The sequence below is a fragment of the Phoenix dactylifera genome, chromosome 11 (assembly GCF_009389715.1).
Source record: "Phoenix dactylifera cultivar Barhee BC4 chromosome 11, palm_55x_up_171113_PBpolish2nd_filt_p, whole genome shotgun sequence".
NCBI classification, from domain to species: domain Eukaryota; kingdom Viridiplantae; phylum Streptophyta; class Magnoliopsida; order Arecales; family Arecaceae; genus Phoenix; species Phoenix dactylifera.
The window spans coordinates 2,246,705-2,268,588 of NC_052402.1; the positions used below are offsets into that span (position 1 = coordinate 2,246,705).

At 37.9% G+C, this 21,884-nt stretch overlaps 2 protein-coding genes across 5 annotated transcripts; one reads left to right on the forward strand and one right to left on the reverse strand.

The window, feature by feature from the left end:
* Positions 1–92: 92 nt before the first annotated feature.
* LOC103719268 (ras-related protein RIC1-like) lies at positions 93–7,287 on the reverse strand. 3 transcript variants are annotated; one of them, XM_008808439.4, is made up of 8 exons: positions 7,096–7,285; positions 3,679–3,751; positions 1,487–1,534; positions 1,355–1,402; positions 1,207–1,278; positions 964–1,119; positions 715–818; positions 93–478 (listed from the first exon to the last, which is right to left on the reverse strand). In XM_008808439.4, the coding sequence occupies exons 1-8, from the start codon at positions 7,107–7,109 to the stop codon at positions 385–387; spliced, it is 609 nt and encodes a 202-aa protein (XP_008806661.1). In that variant the 5' UTR covers positions 7,110–7,285; the 3' UTR covers positions 93–384. The 3 variants fall into 3 exon arrangements, with proteins under 3 accessions (XP_008806661.1, XP_008806652.1, XP_008806672.1); XM_008808430.4 differs by having other exon boundaries at positions 964–1,278; positions 7,096–7,287; XM_008808450.4 differs by lacking the exon at positions 1,355–1,402.
* Positions 7,288–13,421: 6,134 nt separating this feature from the next.
* Positions 13,422–21,259, forward strand: LOC103719281. 2 transcript variants are annotated; one of them, XM_008808459.3, is made up of 5 exons: positions 13,422–13,758; positions 14,444–14,549; positions 17,720–17,863; positions 20,859–21,081; positions 21,165–21,259. In XM_008808459.3, exons 1-5 carry the CDS (start codon positions 13,454–13,456, stop codon positions 21,218–21,220), a joined length of 834 nt encoding a protein of 277 aa, XP_008806681.2. In that variant the 5' UTR covers positions 13,422–13,453; the 3' UTR covers positions 21,221–21,259. The 2 variants fall into 2 exon arrangements, with proteins under 2 accessions (XP_008806681.2, XP_017701302.1); XM_017845813.3 differs by having other exon boundaries at positions 13,423–13,758; positions 20,859–21,259.
* Positions 21,260–21,884: the final 625 nt, after the last annotated feature.

Here is a 21,884-nt window from a genome sequence, read left to right on the forward strand (position 1 = left end):
ATGTTATGTATATTTGAAATATGTAGTCTGACCTAACATCCAAGGACAGGCTTTGTCGCAATAGGTATAAGCATTAAATGTATCCCAAAATATTGACAACGCCGGCAGTACAAGGCCGTCTGCACCATATAATAAAGCATAGGACCATTTTTAAGAATCTGGAAGAATTAGGCCATTTTGAACATACTCCTTTTGTTTTTAAACAAACATGGTGAACGTGTTTGTGCTTAACACTTCCAAACCGTGCATGGTTTCTGAAAATTTTCACCATATGTACACATAAAAGAAGCGACCGGTACCCCACAATGTTTTGCTGCTCCCACCCAGCAACTTTATGGACTTGTTCATTGGAGAAAACATTTGAGGTGGAGCAAGAAGTTGAACCTAAGAGCAACAGCTGCTCTTCTGGGCAACAGGCCGACCTTGCATTCGTATCGTAGCTGGTTTGCTGGCATTCGTAGCTGGTTGGCTCGCCATCCTGCATCCAAAAATTCAGCAGGGTTCTAAAGGCTGTCGAGTATTTACAGTTGGAAATACAATTCCCCAGGGATTGCTAGGTTCGTGTATTGTTATGGATGATACGTTTTTATGGTCAGTTAACTTTCCGTTCAGATGGATCAGGATAGTGTGTTAGTATCCAAAGATCATCTAGAACCCCAAGTCAGAAGAAATGGAGAGCTCGCTGACACAAACTAAAAAATAGAAGCAGCTCACCGATTCTTTATCTCTGCTGTCATGGTCATAAATGCCTTCTCTACATTAGTGGCATCCTTGGCACTGGTCTCCAGTAATGGTATCCCAATCTCATCGGCAAATGCCTTAGAAGCAGAAACATGAGATACTATTAGTTGTGAATAGATCATGTGACAATCTTGTGTAAGACATTAAGTAGATCTTGCCTGATCCTCGAGAACAGGGTGCACATATAAAGATATTAGCCAAAAAAACCTTAGCAACATATACCTTCCCAGTTTCATAGGAAACCACCCTATCAGCATCCAGATCACATTTGTTTCCTACCAAAAGCTTGTTCACATTGTCGCTTGCGTACCTATCTATCTCATTTAGCCATTGCTTGACATTATTGAAACTCTCTTGGTCAGTTACATCATAAACAACCTGCAAGGACAGACCATCAACCCAGACTGTATTTTGAAGCATTGAAATGCAATTACATGACAACTGAGATATGATGACAGAACTCACAATTATGCCATGGGCACCGCGGTAGTAGCTGCTTGTGATTGTCCTGAAGCGCTCCTGTCCAGCTGTGTCCCACTAAACCGCAAAGAGAAAAAAGAAGTCAAAGATTGAAAAGCCACTAAATATTCCATGGCACAAAGGTATTACTTACAATTTGAAGTTTTATGGTTTTCCCATCCTGCTCTACTGTACGAATTTTCTAATGAGACACAAGAAAATGTAACTACATTAACGGAATGGGAGTAAAAGAAAGTAAGACATTAAAGCATGAAACAATACTTACAAAATCAACACCAATAGTACTGATATAACTCTCTAAATACGAATCATCCTGCACAAAAGGAGGGAAAAGGTAAAACCTCCTTCCTACAGGCTTAATGCAACTGTCATTAAAATCAGATATTAAAGAGCACTTCGAAGAAATAAGTGATGAAGGATTCATGAATCCACATGGACATGCATACCAATCAGAAATCAACAGATGAAACCACCCTGTCATACATTAAACAACTACCCATCATGCAATTAGAAACACATTAAAGGCAACTTTTTATGTTGAGAATATACATGAAGCAACAATGTGTTCAATTGTATAAATAGAAGAAACAAATATTGTCACCTTAATACCTGATAGATCGTGACCAGTGAAGAAAACAAAGAACATTGCCAAACTAATTTATGGTAAGTAGGTTTGAGCACACCAACTCAAAAGCATCATAAAGATACATTAGAAGAATTAAAATTTACAACTCAAAGTCAAAGCTCATTTAGTACATTGACCTCAGCAGCGGGGCACAACCGCAGTTAGGACCATAGGTATGCACCACCACCACCACCGCATGCACCCCTTTCCCCCAACCAAGAGAAAGAGAGGGGGGCACAAAGAAATACTACATAATGTAAGAAATTTTACGAGAATAGAGGATTAAAATAAATAACACAAATTCCACAGTAGTACAAATAAATCATGGCTAACAGCTACTTAATGTACTTGATTTGACATGAAGAGGGTAGGGGATCCAAATGGGCCAGCTGAGCTGAGATTTTCTGAATTCACACTAGGACTGGCCCAAAGGGCCTAATACCCAGCCCACACAATATAAAAGTTAGCATGTGGGAAGGCCATTTGCATGTTTCTCACTATAAACAACAACTGCTTTTTCTTTTTCCTTTTTGTTCATCCCGTGTCATGCGATCAAGCAAAGGTTTTGAAGTTTGTGAATGCCTCTCTTAATTCAGTTTGTTTCCCTGTTGCATGTGAGTAAGATCCCAAATCGTGCAACCAAGCACAAAAAGAAAAGTAGGGTGTCCCAGTGCACGAGGCTCCCATCACAGCTTGGTCTGGGGAGGGTTAGACATACGTACCTTTACTACTATTTCCTATTTTGATCCGTGACTCCTAAGTCACAATAAAGTAATCTTACTGTTGTGCCAAGACTCGCCCTCTATCATGCAACCAAGCAAATGTTTAAAATTTTATAAAGATCCCATTTTCTCAGTTTTTTGCCCTTCGAATGTAGCTTTAAAATTCCTTCAATAGGACTACAAATAAACTCATGCTGCCATTATAAAAGACATCTTTAACCACCAACCCCCAGATACCTGCCTTATCATTTCTATCATGATTTGATCAATGGATAATCATGTTTTCTCCTAGCATCAGTTACCCGTCTATTTGTTGGCAGCAGGCACAAAACTTACAGGGGGATATTTGAACAACACAGAATGTACTATCCTACTGCAATGTCCAATAAAAAATTTACCTTGACAAATCAAGTGTCACCTTGGAATCTTAATGAAAAATTTAAACATGCACACCAACCCTAGTGATTTGATGAGGAGATAAAATTATACTTTGTAAAAAGAGAATTGCCAAATACAGTCTACAGAGTTGTTTGAAAATAATTCAAGTTCTTGCCAAAGAGGATACAGTAATATGCCAATAAAACTGCTGTGCCCAAGTTTGTCTTTTGCAAAACATGGATAAAAATCCCCTTTTAAAAAATGAAGATTATAAAAATTAGAAAAAGGTGTTGGATTGAGTAGAAATGAGCCAGTACCTGAGAATTATGCCAATCATGTTATTTTCTTAAAGTCTTTATCAAACCATAAAAAGGTGTTGCCAATGAATTTTCTTAAAGTTGTCTTTTCAACAACTTGACAACAACGAATATACATATTCAGTCTTCCATGATGAATCACTAAAGCACACTTCGTGCAGTGGGTGTCAACCTTTCACTTAAGTTGCTTATTTGATTTAACATGTTAATAGATGTTCCTAGACCTTTCTGAAATTCTTAGCCAGATAAAGGGTATTAAAGCTAGAGGATGACAGAAAAGCAGGAATCTCAAAGCAATGAAATCAGTGAGATTCAAGAATAATAAAGGTGGAAAGAAATAAGAAAAGGTGTTTACTGTGAATCTTAATAAATGACATGTGCAATAAGTATGGGTAAAAATAAGAAAGGATTTCACCGCAAATCTTAATAGTAGGCATGACTTTCCAACCCCTGAATCTCCAATAAGCAGAAGCTTGAAAAGATAGTCACTACAAAATATATAATTCAGTTAGAGTTGCTCTTCATACACTTAATTCTTAGCTAACAGAAAAAGGATGCAATGCATGTTTATTTTGAAAGCCTGACAAAAGAAGAGGGGAAAACTTTTATTTTTTCTATGTAATTTTCAAAGACTACTGACCTTTAAGAAAATTCTAGATTCATTAAGATTAGCCAACTATATGTATAAAGTGTTTGCCATCAATAAAATAAAAGAAAAATAAGAGGAAAGTAACATGAACATAAGGACGGGGGGCATTGTATCCCTTAATTGACACCAGCTGCGTACAATTCATCATTCACAAAATGTCCAAGAAACAGGAAAAGAAGAAATGATCTCTAATTCGTTTTTACCCTGACATCCAATTGCAAGACACGTACGTCTTGTCACAAGTCACAATTGTGACAACCATGCTCTTTTCTCTTGGGAAACAACCCACTTTGTTCACTTCCAGTTACTATTCCCATCATGAAACAAGCTAAGCAAGTTCCTTTTGTGAGATAAGAGTATAGCTAAAGGCATACCCCTTGGATATTGATGTTGTATGCCTTTGAAGCCAAATAACTTTAATAATAAATATTTGAAGTCATGCTTCAAACACTTTCATGCACTCCATTCATACAATTTTGGCATGTTTATTACTCATTGACCTTTAAGCGGAGAGAGAGAGAGAGAGTTTTTACATTGCATATTCTGTGATGGCTAAGGTCAAATCAGAGGATGATCCATCTACTCCTACAATAGATGTGTTGCTTAGCTGGGCATTATAGTCAAAAGGCTGTCATGATAGATGGTATCCCTTAATAGAAGAACAACTGTTTCACCAGGCAAAGCGCAGTGAAAGCCCTCAATAAAAACAGGAGTGTTTCACATATAACGATCCTAAAAGTTGTGAAGATGCTTTGTTTGTTTCTTTTTCCTTTTCCTTTTTTTTGGGGGGGTGGGGGGGGATATGATGGTTTAGAGACATCAAATACATGATTCATATGTTCAGGCCACATATTGTTGGTTCCAATGTAGTCATATGAGGGCCAAATAGGAGCGCTGCGTATAGTAATATGCACATAGTTCCCTAAACAATTGGATTAGCTTAGAAGTGGAAGTGGTTTAAAAAAAAAAGGAATCCACCATCTCATATTAGTATTAGGATGGTGATACAAGTGAACATAAATTTAAAGATCCAAGTTGATTTTTCCCATTTTCTCATGGTCTGCAATCAAGTATTTGGTTCCTCCCAAGTCCTGATAGAGCTCATAAGATACTAGTTATGAATCCAATAGTATGACCATTGCTATTTTTAGAAATATTCATGTTTGGGTTAAAATTATAGATTAAACTGCAAGGTAATTACTACATTGTGAACATGGAACAGCATTCCAGTGAAAAGCTATGTTCTTTCGAGCTCTTTGCCTTGATTAGAGAAATATTCATTATGCAAATATATTGGATCATGCAGTTAGCTATTTTGTGATCTTTTTTTTTTAAGGGAAAAAGGAGAAAAAACCCACCTGCCTGCCTTTTTATCAAGGCTGTTTTGTAAACTTAAGGGTCTCCAACTGAAGATGGTTTTGCTGACAGAAGCAGTGGCTCTTTTTCTATGTTCTCGCCTTCAGAAAAATAGCAGTCAGTCCCCTTGAGAGCATCAGGGAGAACCATAATACCTAGCCACTTATAGCGTATGTGTGTGTGTGTACTAGAATTCTTCTTCCCGAACAATCTAGAGAAAGAGAAATAAGGAGTTTAGGAGAAAAATTAGCAACTATTGGAGATCTAGAAAACACCATTATTGTAGTTCATTAGTTACTAGATTGCCTCGTCTCCATCCTCACTGGCTTACTTTGGATTAGCAATTCATCCTAAAACATCCATAAAAAAACATATTGCATTTTGCTATTATGAAAACACATGTTTAGCTATGATCAATTCCTTCTGGCTGATGGCAAGAAACCTATCATTGCCTGAATTGTTTCCTGCTGGTGGAACACATAATCAGGCAGCCCAAACTTTATTTTAACTGCTGGCCGAGCCCCTTTATTCCAACAGTCAAAAGGTGACATTAGAACATTACTCATTGCATTAACTAATGAAACCAATTTTTACATCTTTGAAACCTTCTAATCCTAATAAGCAAAATTCTTTTGTAGTATATCTAGGACTAAAATGTGTGAATTCGCCTGTTCCCCATAAGTTAGTTATAGCGGCAAACCATGTGAATGTCGGGATTGCAATTGTGAAAAAAGGAGGCAGCAATGGTGAGCCTTGCTGATATCAAGGATCATCCAAGCTGGTTGGTGTGATCCAGCAGGGAAATTGCATAAATCTTGACGCAACAATTGCGGAAAAGAGGTGATGGTGGTGAACTTGACAGATACAACAGATCTCACTTTCTTTCCACAACCCAGTCCGAATTCTAACTGCTTAAAGCAAATAATCATCATTCAGGAATCAGGAATATATCATGTCATGCCTAATTGCCACAACTTAAGTTATGGCTCTAGTATGGTTCGTAAAATCTGATTATAAAACCCATGTCAATGGCTAGTGGTCTGGTCTGCATTGTCATAACCCAATCGAGTTGATTTGCATCTCTAGATCTACGTGAACTTTGTAGGGAGAAAATAAATCGAAGTAGCAACGAACTGGTTCTGATTATAGGATCCCTGGTACAAATAGTTAACCATCTTGTTGTGATCAAATAAACATGTTCAATGTCACCACAGCTAAGTGTGTTTGATGTAGTTTCGCTGCTTCTTATTTATATAGTGGGGGGTGGCATAAAGAAGTTGTTAGATAAATTGATTTCTTGCAATATCACGAGGGTAACAAAGAAGATCACACTTACTCGAGTAATCTGAAGACTTTTGCATTCCAATAAAATCTCGATGGGAACAAACAAAAACATAAAATTATGGTTAAAGTTATCCTCCATGCTCATTTAACTCTGCTCGCTCAACTTCTCCCGAGTGTTGAAGTAGAAACGGCAGATAAACGCAAGATTCAACTATATGCCACTCATGGCGTCCTTCACATCGGCACGTCTCTCAAAATCTTTTTATTTATTTATTTTCAAATGTTTGCTCGATCAGATGGCAATATTAAATTTTAGGAATCAAATCATTCAGCACCCTTCTAAAAAATCCATTACACCAAGCACGTGCAAGGAAAGCTATTACAATCGCATCAAACCCAACCGTGAACAAAATCACCAACCATTTTATCCAGCACACGATACCAAACAGGAAAAAAAAAATCAAGAAAGCAATCGAGAACGATTAAGACGCAAAGGAAACACGTAAAGATCAGCAAGCTAAGGCTAGCCCTAGAAGAACTTACTATTCGGGATTCATGGCGGAGGAGCTGGAACTGAGATCGACCTTTCGAACCCTAGAAAGCCTCTTTGGGAGACCAGGGGGGAAGGAATTGAACGAAAGCTAGGGGCCGAGCTCTTCTTCCACCTCCTGGGAATAGAATAGGGGAAAGGAAAGGGGGCGAGAGGGGTTGGGACTTGAGAGGTATTTGTAGACAGAAGAGGAGACGCGGCTCCGGTTGGTCGGATCGACGCTTTGTCACCGGCCACGATAGCGCGCGGTGGGGCAGCATGGAAAACCCTGTGAGTACAGCACACACACCAGCTTTACCGTATATATATACATATATATATATATATATATATATATATATATATATATATATATATATATATATATATACATATATATATATATATATATATATATATATATATATATATACATATATATATATATATATATACATATATATATATATATATATACATATATATATATACATATATATATACATATATATATATACATATATACATATATATATATATACATATATATACATATACATATATACATATATATATATATACATATATATACATATACATATATACATATATATATATATACATATATATACATATACATATATACATATATATATATATATATATATATATTATTTGTGCTAAAAACGAAAGTATTATATATAATTTGTACGAATACAAAAAAAAATCAAATAGCAGTATATCACGGAGTGCACTGGGCAACTCCATCTCTTCCACCCAGAGATGGTCCTTCGAGTGGTTGGCAACAAATGGGGCCATTCAATCTGCAACCCCATTAGCCTCTCTAAACACATACTTCGCTTGGAGTACCATTCCACCGCAAACCATGGCCTGCATATTTCTCAGCAGCGGATGATAATCATCAACCTCCCAAAAAACCTACTTGATCTACTCAACTACCGTAGTAGAGTCATCTTTCAGAAGGACCTCTCTTTCCTGCGAGGCACACCAGATGTAGTATAATTCAGGCCAGACCGCTCTCAGCTCCGCCCCTGGCATCGAGGTGTCAAACAAGTGGCGGCCTTAGCAACATTCACCCTAGAGTCTGCAGGTCATAATATCTTCGCATACAGTTTCTAAAGGACCCAAATTTTTTTTCCTAAAAAAAAGGAGGCTGCTTCATTTACGCGGTAAAATTTTTGTATGTTTGGTTGCAAGACCAACGGTGAGAAGAAACTTTTATCTTTTAAAGAAAATCTAGATTTTTTTATTTGTTTATTTCGAAGGAAAAGTATCCAATTTGGAGAGCTTATATTTTTGCTAGATTTTTTGTTATCAAACATACAATAAGATAAATATTGTAGCGAGCCTTGACCGAAACTGTTGATTGTGTTAATTTACTTTTCCTTGCCTAAATAACCTGATTAATTTACTCGTACTTGTTAGAGATGAATCTTTCTTGTTTTCATATGAAGAAAGTGGGAATTGAATTACCATGGATGAATTTATTACGAATAGATGCATTGCAAACTAAGTAGGGTGCGACGTCCCTCAAATAAAATCCTCTTATTGTTACGGGCAGAGCCTAGATCACCGTAAAGAGAAGGAAAAGAAAGAGAGAGGACATATCATACATTCATACTTGTGGTACTTCAGCCTCATGGAAAGCCGTATGGAGGAAGAGGAATCGGCATCGTATTAGCAGTGTGATTAGTAGGAGAACATGGCTTCGTATTACTGGATAAGCTTAAGCCTACGTGATTAGGATCTAATCAGTTCTTTTTTCATTGCTTGTTCTGGTACTTTTTTCTTCAGCATTTTTGTTTTGGCACGTCAGCAGTGATATCATAATCGAATAGCTTCCAAGCTGCTGGTATTGAGCTAACCAACTCTTGAAGGATTGTCACAGAAGCTGCTTCTGGGTGGGAGGCCATGCCACCACGTAAATTTCTTTTAATACTCCTTCATACTAATAAGTTGGGATATGTCAATATTTTGATAGTCAATTAAGTTTAATTCATAAATAACTATCAAGAAGTTATTTGAATCCCTCAAGAATGATGTGATCACTGGAGAATAACTTAATGAATTGTTCCACCAATAAAAATAATCGCACTACATTTGGAGGTTTTCGAATTTTTTAAATTTGAAATTCAGAAAGTTTGAAAATTAAAAAAAAAAAAGATAAAATGACAAAGTATTAATCTAAAAAAATGATAATAAAGTAATTTCTTTTAATTTCATGTCCTAAGACTTTGATAAGCTTCCATTGCGGAACACGCATTCAAAGAAAAATCAAAATCGAAGGCACTAGAAGGGTGTGTGCCTGCTAATATTCCGACGTGGACCAAATCAACTCTGGTCGAGGACTAATGAGTAATGACTTGCTGGCTAAGTCTCCGAGCTCGAAGAAGCAGCGCGCTAATCCATACGTGTGGAGAACCTCCGTTGATCCAAACTTCAAACCTCTAAAATCCCGACAAGCAATCTAAAATTGAAGTCAATCCCACGGAACTCATCGCCAAACTTGGAGCCAAACCATTATAAATTCGGCAACCACCTCTGTCTCATAGAAAACACTCATGCCGAAGTCGGGAGTGAAGACTCTGGCTCGGCCGCCGGAGGAGGCTGTCGCCGGGGACAGCGGCTCGCGATCGAAGCGGGCCCGCTTCGACCGGTGCTTCTCGGGGCTCGAGTTCAAGATGGAGCCCGGCCCGCTCAAGGATCTGGACCCGGAGAAGCTCAAGAACGAGATCAAGCGCTGGGCCAAGGCCGTCGTCGCCTACGCCCGCCAACTGAGCAACAGCTTTGGAAGCTCGCGCGAGAGGTCCGACTCGAGATCCGATTCTCAGAGACGAGGAGGAGGAGCGAGTTGAGATCGATGAGGGCAGGTCCAAAGAGATGACTCCTTTATACGTTTTAGAGAACTAAAAAAAAAATGAAGAGGAAAGAAGCTGTTCTCGAGAGCATTCGAATCCGTCGGCTAGTGATGGCGGGTGAACACGGTTGGTTGGGTTGGAGTCTTGTGCATGGAATGCGTCAATAGAAAGATGGTTTAATTAGTCTTGTTTCAAGGTTTACTATTTTTCACAGACACGTATGTTCTCTTTCGTCCTTGTTTGCTTCTCTTGGTGTAGAAATGTGTGCATAGATGCTTCAATGCAAATTTTTCATACTCACTATATTCAATTTTCTGATATTATTCTGCTATTTTTTCACATTATTGAGGTTGTTTATAAGAATGAAAAACGATATATATCATGGCCTCAGCTTGATAGGGAGTTGTCGCTCTCGCTGTTAACAATTTATTAATCTTCGGCTCCAAAATCAGGAGTAGATGTTGGTCAGTAATTCTGCATTTATTTTTCTTTCTTTATTATTATTATTATTTTTTTTTTGGAGTGGGGCCTCCGCGTTATTTTGAAGCTTAGGACAGTTTTATGATTAAAAAGAAATTATTGATTGGACCAGATCTACTAGCTCAGCAATGGACTAATCCAATCATAAACCAACACGCACAAAGATAGATAAAAAAAGAGAGAAAAAAGAGCAATACAAACATATTTATGCGTATTAGCTCATGATCCACCAGCTCGGTGGTTGCTAAATGTCTTAAGCCGATGCAATAAAAAATTCTTAAGATATAACTTTAACAACCCAGGACCTCATCCAAAATAGCTAGCTGAAAGGTGTTATTTGAATTTTTTGATCCTGTATAAGTACCCAAAATCTACTCAGCAAATAACCGATGTGGGATTAAACACACGCCTGCATGAATCCTCACATATTCTCCCGTTCAAGCTCTAACGTTTTCGCTAGGCTAAGGGTTCAAATCCATTCAAATCTAATTACAAATATTACGATCGGCCCGTGGTCAGCCCCAATGGATCCATACTGCAGTGTTCCCTAGTCCACTTAGGTTATGGGACAGATCCACTCTGATACTATTTGTAACAACTCAGGACTTCACCTAAAATAGCTAGCCAAAAGGTATATTTGGTTTCTTTGATTCTGTACAAGTATCCCAGATCTATTTAACAAATAATCGATGTGGGACTAAACACACACTTGCATAAGTACATCCGTACGGGTTCTCACAATAACCAAAAGAACAACGAAGGCGGAATCCTTCCACTCGAAAACCTTACCGAAAAAAAAAAAGAAAAAAAAAAGCTCCATTAGCCCCACTTAATTTATAACTTTCAAATAATCGCAGAGCTGCAATGTGGCACCGAAATGAAGCGGGATAGAGTCCATCGATCAGATCAATCAACATGAAAGTTTTCCGGTCTATTTACCCTTCTTCAGTTTCTCTTCACCTCCGAGTTGGAGATACGTGTCCCGTCCCTGTCACCTACATTAACTCACTTCATGCGCAACAAAACAGAGCAGAAAAGCAGGAGGGAATAACCTCGGGCACAAAATAAGAGATGGCATGCAACGAGAAGCTGCGATCACAAGAAAGTCTCGCTGCATTTACAGTTTTAAAGGGGCGTGATAGCAGCAATTGTCAATAAAGTTGTACGCAATCCATCTAATCACAAAGTAAATCTTGTTGGGAACTTTCCATTTTAGCACTACAATTTGCCTATGTTCTCTCGTGATCATAAGATTTCCTATATGAAATCTGAAGGATATTTGGTAGAAAGATTCCTACGCATGAAAAGAAAAGTAACACTAAATTGCTTTTGGGTGACTGTTTTATGTACTTGCTAAAATTGGCTCGGCAGGTCTACATTCAACCATGCTGCTATTTATGGTATTAATTTGTGGATTTGTGCTAATCCTCTCCTGCCACGCGATAGAGAGCAGCATTAGTTGGTAGTAAATGCTAGCCAATCAAGGTTAGGATCTATAATTGGCAATCTAGTAATGGTAGCAGAATACGCAGTTAATGTTTATGAGTGAAATCATATGGCAAAATTTTCACTTTTTTGCCATCCAATTTGTGTTTACCTTCTGTCCATCTTTTTTTTTTTTGTGGTAAATTTAGATTTATTTTGCCACTCTAGTATAAGTACATCTAATGGAAATTAAAAAATTAAATAAATAAAAATTTTAAAAAAAATATGTGTCACAGTTGTTCATAATGTAGTCCTTGTGTTACGCATGCAAAAGCTCGCAGCTAGTCATCCTGCGGTGGTAGATTGAGTGGAAGATGTGAGTGTTTGAGATTTCAGCCCATGTTGTTGCGAACCTTGTACCAATGTGTTCTGTGTTGAGTGATGTTTGGAAAGGGGAGCAATGAGAGCAATTGATTGTATCAAGCCATGTTGAGTCGAGTTCAAAAGGTCTCAATTTAAAATTGATCCATTTATCTGATCCAGATCCCACCCATTTATCGTGGACTCGAGGCTGATTTAGCAGCTAGATCACCTTTAAAATTTAAGAAGAGAAAAGTAAAGAAAATGATAGCTTGACACCATAAGTCATAAGATGCCTCGGCCTCTAAGCTTGCACTAAACCCACCGAGCTCCTGGCCTTCGTGGCCCTATGGCCTTTGAGAGACCCAAAATCAACTAATTGATCTAGGAAATGATTTAGCTCACATCAGGAGCAACCACCTGCAAATTGGCCCGAGGCTAACTCATGAGATGATGCAAACTAAACCGCTGTTGTCAAGTGACCTTCTTGAAGGCTTTGATCCAGTCTTTTGAATTCAATATCGCTGATGCTTCTTGATAGATAGAAAAATCTAGGACTCTTGTTTAGCAGCTTCTTGCGCCTCCTTAAGTGATCTTGCTCGCCTAAGAGCCCCCAATGTTTGAACTTTCTCAAGATCAACTTTCATGATAGTACGAAAGAGAATGATATGGTTAGCCAGATTTATGATTAGGAATTGCAGATTGGCAATTGTGGTTGCTGGTGGAAGTAACCTATTTGAGACCACAATACCTTGGGCTAAGTTGAGCGCTATCTGGGAGGGTCTAGGTTTACTGTCTTCCAATATTATCTAAAAAGGGGTCTAAAAATCTATGATTTCATCGATATATTAATTTAGACAAACTAGAGGGATAGCACTCATCCTCTGCTTGGAGATGTTTAGGGGCTTATCTCATCCATGGCTAATTTTGAAGCAAAACATGTCTATAAAGAGATTAAGGTGCATTGGGTTGCTCAGTCTATTTCCTTGGTTCCCAGCCAGTTTCATGATATTTTGATTTTGGATTCGGATGGGTGTATAGATAGGAGAGCTGCTTAATGTTAGCCATTAAAAATAAATGCCACGTAGATAAATGGGAATCTCTGGGCTGGATCAGCTGTTCCGTATCCCGTGTCGATTCCTGGCCCTCGAATCCGTTTCGTCGCCCGAACTTTCGGTCTATAAATAGGTCATCGGAGCAAGCCCTCTCCCGAGGTTTGCCTTAGTCGATGGAGGGGAAGGAGAGCGTTTTAGAAGCCATATACGAAGAGTCGGAGTTTGAGGCCGACGAAGAAACCCTAGACGCCGACGGTCTCCAACAAGATGTGGAGATGCTCGATGCCGAATCCCTAGACGCCGACCGCGGACCGCCGGCAGGGGACGGCGCCCCCTCGGCCGGAGGCGCCGACGGGGGCCGTGATCAGGCGGCCGGGGGCGGGTCTCGCTTCAGGAACCAGAGGCGGAGGGCGAGCAAGAAGAAGAACCGGAGGAAGAAGAAGGGCGGCGCTGCTTCCAGTATCACGGATATCAATAAGTAAGTTTTCAATCAGCACTTTCCATGGCTGCTCTGTGATCAAATTTTGAGTTTTGTGTTCCGTGACTGAATTATATCCATTCTTTGAAGAAATCCTAGGTTTTCTTTGTGTTGAAATCTTTCAGTTTTTTCCTGAGTTTTTCGATTACTTTCTCAAGTGACCATTAATCCATAATGAGTACACAGAAGAGAAGATGATGACTAGATGAAGGGTTTGATTTATGTTCCAAGAAAATGATATCCCATCTACTTTCCTTAGAAAGATGGATTTTGTGACTTCCGGTCTGCCTAACAGGAAGTTTTCTATTAATTTTTTGTAGACCATTTTCTCGATTTTTTTAAAAAAAGAAAAGAGACTTTCCATTTAAAAATGGGAAGAAACTTTATTTCATTGCCGTGTTCTTTAACGTTACATACTTTTCACAAGTTTAGATTCTGTTTTCTAAACCTGCATTTCTTTGCATATATTCTTTCCTTTTTTCCATAAGTTGAGAGTCTATTCTTTCTTAGTCTCTCTTAGTTGTTTGCTGGGATCCTGATAAGAGCATCCAAAGTTTAGGTTGTCTTTTTTAAATTGTTCTCGCGTCCAAGTTACAAGAGAGGTATGTAATTCTCTTCTGCTTGTCATTCCCGTTAGATTGCATCCTCTAATGATTCATATTTTTATGACTCCAATATTCTGCAGGTTTGTTATAGACACATGCAGGCGCTTGAAAGAGAAGAAGTCATACTTAGTTTGGAATGCTGTAGGTTGTCTTGGTGTTTTGGTTGTTAGCGATCTTGTGAAAGAGGTATATATTTTCATCATTCATTGCATCAGCTTCTTTTTTGATTTTAGGAAACAACTCTTATTCCCTCATCATAATTTCTGGTAATATGGTTATAAAAACTAAAATTTTTACTAAAGTTGATGTGATGTCAAATCAATTTTTGCTGTTTGTTGGTAAAAGACTTCCACTGTCGACATGGATAAATAAGATGGCGATCAACTTGTCAAATCATGTTCTTTGCCTAATAAATGAAGTTGGAGTAGTGTTGCTGACTCTAGTTGGCGTTGGATTATCTGATGACATGGATAAATAAATAAGATGGCGATCAATGTGTCAAATCATGTTCTTTGCCTAATAAATGAAGTTGGTGTAGTGTTGCTGACTCTAGTTGGCGTTGGATTATCTGACTTTGGTGTTCTGGCTGTTGCAAGGTCCTCCATGCTCCTGTCTTAGCTTTCTTTTGATCATACAGTCTATGCTGTTATCCATCTCCATTGAGGTTTGCTAAAAAATGGCTTTTCTCTCTGTTCTACCCACTTGCTAGCTAACACTTTATCAATGTTCTAATGTGCCATATTCACCTTCTTCCCTTTCTGTGAAGCTATATGTATTTTAAAACTTACGCAGCAAAAGAAAATTAGCAACCTGATGAATAGTTGTTGATTGATATCATCATTGGAAATTTTTGATTCCAATGAACGTGACTTTGCAAAAGTCCATTTGAAAATGAGGCCTTGCTTTGAGATGAAGATGTCCATACAGTATATGATGGTTTCTAGTTTTGAGAGACAAGTTCTCTGTGATCCTGGAGAAGCTGTTATTTCCCATGTTGAGGGCATATTGGTATATTCTAGTGTTCATTATATTAATCATGGTAGTATGATACATGACACTGACCTTCTTATATGCTTTTATTGCTGTTGAAGATGAGTGGCAAAGAAAAGCACATGATTACCAAGAAATTTCCTGTTATATGTCAAGGGAAAAAAATATCTTGCACTTGCTGGTAGACAAGCTGTTAAATGATAAAGCCCCCAATGTATTGGTTGGTTTCAGAGTTATTCATCACTAGCTTTGTCTGTAATACTCTGATAGTTTCTGTATATATTTCTTTGACTTCTAGTTTGAAGTTCACATATATTTGTATGCTCATTAGTCATGTCCAAGAGTCCCCAAAAATAACTTGTCTTAGGTCATTGTTGTTACTATCTTATCAAGCATTTCACTAGTCTTCTTGTTAATACTAGATCTAGTTACTCTGTCTCATTACATTATTTGAGCTGATGAGGTTTTCCTGAGTGGATGACATTCTCGTCATCACTTGGCTTCGCCAGCAGGTGTTTTGTGGGGTTTGAATTAATGATGTGGCTATGATATCAGGAAAGGTTGATCCAAAGTCACTTATCTAGTTTTTTTAAGCAATTATGTATCTTCAAGCTGAATATGAAAAGTTCAACATGTCTAACTTTTGCTTGAGAATACTTGTTGGATGTCTTCACTGATGCTTTGACGTAATGACCCTCCAGCTTGTTTAAAAGTTATGATGAAATCTACAAATTTGTTTACCATATGAAGCCTACTTAGGTAGCTCATTGTAATGCTGATGTGATGGGTTGTATTTACTCAAGGAAGAGAGGATCTGGGATCACTCCTCCCTCCCCTTTTGTTCTCCAAGAAAGAAAAAAGGGATGAATATTAAATGCAAAGGCATGCCTTTAGCAGCATAACAAGAAACTCTTCTCATAAAATTCAATATTGTAATCCCCTTTCAGTTTATGCTCTATGTGCCTGTTCAATCAAATCAGTATACACAGTTGTTTTTTTTTCGTTTTCTGCTTTCAGTGTCAACCATTTCATTGGCGTGTCATTTAACTCTTCAATTTCATATCTTTGCATGCATTTGTTTCTTTGCGTTGCACTAAGCAGAGTGGTATTACTTGCTTGAGCTTGCTGCACATGGCTTATAAAGATCATTGTGTGTAGAAATGGTGCTACTTTTCTATATCATGAGTCATCTAATTTGCTTTATTATCTCTGACATTTATACTGAAAAAAGTTGACATGATATTTGTGGTTTCTTGCTTTTAAATCGAGATAGAGAAATTCATGCAACAAAAGTTTTGTTACGTGATCTTTTGTTTAGATTGAGCGAGGAATTATTTGTGGATGATCAAATCTAGTGAAAGAAGTGAAGCCTTGAATTTTCACAAAGTCATTGATAGGGGTTAATTTGTTCAATTACTTAGACATGATGGTCTATTTAATGTTAGTTTTTCTATATAATTCGTGGAGAAGAAAATGCTTAGATGATGAAGAAATTAAAATTTGACTGACCTACTCGCCCCTTTCAGCAGGTATGTGCAAAAGATGCAATGATCAGAAGATGTCTAGCATGGTACGAAAATATTGTTAATCATTAATTTTGCTCTAGCGACTGCTGTCCTGTGAAAGCTGCGGATCAGCATTTGAATATGTTAAGACAACCTTTAGTAGATAGAAAGTATATGATGAAAGGAAGAGATAAGGGACACAGGTTGAGCTGAAAGTTGATCTGAAATCTTTTTGATAAGGATCAAATATCTTGGCGTCTTCAAATACATATTTACATGATTGCTTACTTCTATCATGTTGATGCAACATTATGTTGTTTAATTCAATTTGTTATGTCAAATGACATAATATTTTAAATATCTATGAATTTGTTAACAGATAACAGCTACCTCTACAGCTTTACCATGCATTGCATCCTTGTGGTTGTGGTTGATTAAGAGAACAGTTGAGACTTCGACGTTTTGGCAAGTAGAAAATCTTTTGCTTGGAAGTGTTTCTAGTCTTTGTTTGTTCCACCTAATGATCTTTTTGAAGAATTATAATTACTAATGTTGGAGAGCAAAAGCTAAAGAGCTGGCTCCAAGTATATAGCTATAAGTGGTGGATGCCAGAAAAATGTACAAGACATCAGTAACTCAGTAATATGGTGGAACAGTGTGCTGATGGCATTGGTTGTTTGGATGTTGTCATTGTGAAATTATTGAGAACATAAATGATCCCTGACCTTATTGTCATGCCATGTAGTTCTTTTGAAGTAAACTAGAGGATTAAGATTAATTAATATAGAGTAAAATAACTTTTCAGCAGTTACTGTTTTTGACAACATTGTTGTGAAGTTCTTACTAGGTGTCTAAATGCAGGTTGAAGCCATTCAGAGCTGTGGAGGACAGAAGACTGCTGACGGAAGGCGCTTCCGCACAGGTGGTGGAATTTTATGGAGTATTCTGAAAACACGTGAACCAAATGTGTACAAAGAAATCATGGCAAAGGGGAGGGCATTTGAGGTATGAATTGATGGATGTGTAGGCTTGTATTTGTTTTGATTGCATCCATGTTCAGGTTGATTAATTTGGTGTATGTACTATTTGTCTTTGCTTATTTGAACTAGTTGAATGCTGCTGGTTTTCTCATGAAGCATTGAAACAATGGTATCGCCTAAGAGCATAGGGCAGCAGCATGTTTAATTTCATTTTTTAAAATTCCTGTTATATTTAAACATTTTATAAGAGGCTGTTTGGAGTCCTGTAAGTGGAGCCGCATGCAGCTCGAGTTGCAAGTGCGGGCTAGCCGGCTTTTTTGAAAACTTGTAACTCAAATTGCACAGTAAGTCAAGTTGCTCATTGAGCTGCAACTTAGAGCTATCTTGCAATAGATTGACTTAAGGTCAAAATAGCCGCTGGATTAGTTGCAGTAGCTCGAGTAGGTATCTTAATTATAAAAAATTCTCTTATCCTCCACCACCTCTTTCTCCTTCTCCTTCCCTTCTCATACCCTCTTCCACCATGCTCTCGGCCCCTCCTTACCATTGCTCTTGATGCCACCATGACCCTTGCCACCTATGGGAGGCCTATGGCCGCCTCCCTTGCCTTGAACTTCACCACAACAAGCTTCTCCTCCTCCTCCTCCTCCTCCTCCTTTTGTTTCCTCTCCTTTTCCGCCCTGCCCTCAAGTCCCTCCTTGTCACGGCCCTTGATGCTGCTGCCGGCATGGCCCTCGATGTTGTTGCCGGCCATTGTCACCTTCGGGAGCCACCTTCTCTGCATTGGACTTCACCATGCCACCCTTCTTTGTACCACCTCCTCCTCCTCGTCCGTTGCTACCCACCCCATTCACCTCTCTCCTTCACCTTCTCTAATCTCCTCAAGGCCTACATAGCTGCTCGCTCCCTCCCTATGGGCGCCCAGGTCCTCGCCAATAGCGGCTTTGATGCCGACCTCTTCATCTAGAAAATCCTTATCTTCATGTACCTCGAGTGCTCTTACTTGGCTTTTATTAGCAAGGTGTCCAATAGAATGTCTCTCAGAGAATCCCTCTTTTCCCAAACCCTCCTCCAAATATAAGAAGTGAGCTTTCTTGTAAGTCAACTACTGCAACGTGGGTTGCAATGCGACTTGAGTTGGTGTGCAACTTTATCGACAAGGCTCCAAACAACCTCTAACATTAGGACACGGTCAAATTATGAAGTTTCTCCCCATTTATTTAAGGAAATTTTCTTGAGTAAACTCTTTCATAAGACTTTATTCCACCGAGGTGTTTGAGCAGGCACTTGATATAGATTTGATCACATTTAATTGTAAAGTCCAATTTTAGGCATATGGTTTGCCTTGGTTATGAAATAAACCCATGCCTCAATTTTTCGAAGGACTTGATTCTAGGAAAATTTCTTGCATATAAAGTCTTTAAAATAAAAAGTCCTATTCCTGGACCTTGCTTTATTGTGAGTTATGAGGTTGGTAGTTACGACCTGCCTTGTGATGAAAACATTTGAGGGTGAGTGGGAGGAGAGATTAAAAAAAATTGACCTAAGATTCTCTCTCTTCTCCACGTTGTGTATATGTACTAGAGTGCACAAGCACCATCAGACATCCACAACTCATAGCGGCCACACTTCTCATCTCCACCTTGTTGGGGGGGGGGGAGAGAGAGAGAGAGAGAGAGAGAGAGAGAGAGAGAGAGAGAGGTGAAGGAAATGAGAGAGAACTGCAGAGGAGAGGTGGTAAATGTTGGAGGATTATGTTGCATATATTGGTAGTGATTGCATTCTTCTAGATTGAAAACCAGTGTGAGAAGTATTGTTAAGTTCCATATGCAGCTGTACTAGAGAGTGTTGATCTTTACTTATTTGTTACATTATAAACCGAGGACTGATTTGCAGTTGGCATTTGAGGTGTCTGGTACATGATTGTCATAATGATACTGGAATGCAGGAAAAGCTTTAGATAATAAACATGAAAAATTTGGTGCAAAAACAAACCAAGCAATCTAAGCTCTTTGTCTGGATAGAATGTAATAAAAAGAGTTAAAAGAATGGGTCTGCATCTGAAAGGCAAGGACTCCGGGTACTCTGGATGGATTTTTCTCTTGTTATCTTAAACCTGTTGCATATGTGGGTTAATTGATATATGTTTGCAACATTAATAATCATGATACTTGATCTAGTTTAAATATGCTTTTAACTTGCTAAGATTCTGTGAGGTCCCTAGTGCCAATTTGACTAGTAATAAGGCCAAGAATGCATGAATTAGTAACACAATGGGCAAGGTATGAGAGCATAATGAGCATCACAAAGATGGATGTTTGTCATTATGTTTGATGAAGCTGAAGGGTTGAGCTTATGATGTTAAAAGTGATTGGAATTGAGATGGCAACGATCCTGCATTGAGAAGGGGTGTTGCTGCAGTGAAATGGCCATTGATGGGCCTTGAAAGGTAATCACTGAAGCAAATTCTGGTTTTTAAGGATATAAAAATGACACTTTTATGAGGATGTAGCTTGTCAGGAATGAAAGAGTCGTAAACCTGTCCTCACTTACGGACTGTTCTCCTTTATTTTATGACTTTTTTTCATCATAAGGAAAACTTGTTAAGCATTCAAATAATGTGCAGTAAATTGGGTGTGTTTACTCAATGGTAAGTTCATTAGTGTATTTTGTGTAGTAACATTTCCTGATTACGCATTTTGATGGTACTACCTTGTGTTTTGACCATTAACAGCCAACCCATAATCAACTCTTCATTTTCATAATCTGGACATATCACTGTTTTCTGAACTAATGGATTTATATCCTACTTCACAGAATATATTTGCATGGTTAAATGGTATTTTATCAGTACATTTTGCCAGCATTTTGTATAAGATCTGCACATTATATAGTTGGTGCTTAATGTTTTTGCTTTTATATGAAACAACCTTCCAGTTATTTTGGCCAACTTTATTTAAGATCGGTCTGCATTTTTAAGTTGTGCTCATAGCTAGAGCTATTGACATGCTTTCTTGCAGAGGCAATTTAGGCATGCAAAAGCACCACAGATGACAGGCAAGAGTGAAATAGCTACTTCTCAGAGTACAAATGCACCTGTTGAGGTAGCAGAAGAATTGGATGGTTCAGAGCAAATGCCAGATACTCATCAACAACGTGAATCATCTGATACCAAGATGGACCGCAAATCAGTACTGGATAGGATAAGAGTGCCAGTTGCTTACGATGACCTGTTTGAAGAGGGTGAGATACGGGAATCTGCCTAATTTTTTTTATAAAGGTGGATCATCAATCTTATTTAACTGTTGATCAACATTTTCAAACAGACATACAACTGGAGGTTTTTCACTTGAGGAGGCCGGACATTGTGTCTATTTTGTAGATTTAAAAGCATTAATGTAGATTGCATTTCTTGATGAAATCTTGGCCTTGATTGCTAAATGTTGATATAAGTGGAACAGTTAAGGACATTTTCCCAGGTTGGAGCTCCAGTCGATGAGATCTCCTTTTTTTTTTTTGAATTTACAAGAAATATAAGAAAGAAAATCTTTTTTAATGTTGAGTTTTTGTGTTTTCCGATAATTTTTTGACTTAAATTATTTTGATATCTTTGGTATACTCATCAGAATTACACGCAACGAGAATAGCCGACAGAAATTGGGATCAAATCTCAATTTTCAGGTAAGTACTTGTAATGTGTAACTTTGGGGCTGGCATCAGTGTAAGATTTATGCTTTTTGGGTAAAATAATTTTTTTATAAATATAAAAATTAAAACTTTGTTTTTGTTTTTCAGCAAACTAAAAATATATGCACTATTTTAAAAATATAAATATAAATTTTATAAATTGTGATGGTGGTGATCCAACAAAAATGGTGATGATGGTAGTAGTAATGATGGCCATGTTGGGGGGGGGGGGGGAGTGCGCTAAGGAAAGACATGAATCATTTCTAATAACTTTTTTAAATCAAAAATTAAATTATTTTTAAAATAAAAATATTTTTAACAATCAGTTTTTTTTTTATTTTTATATTTCAATTTTAAAA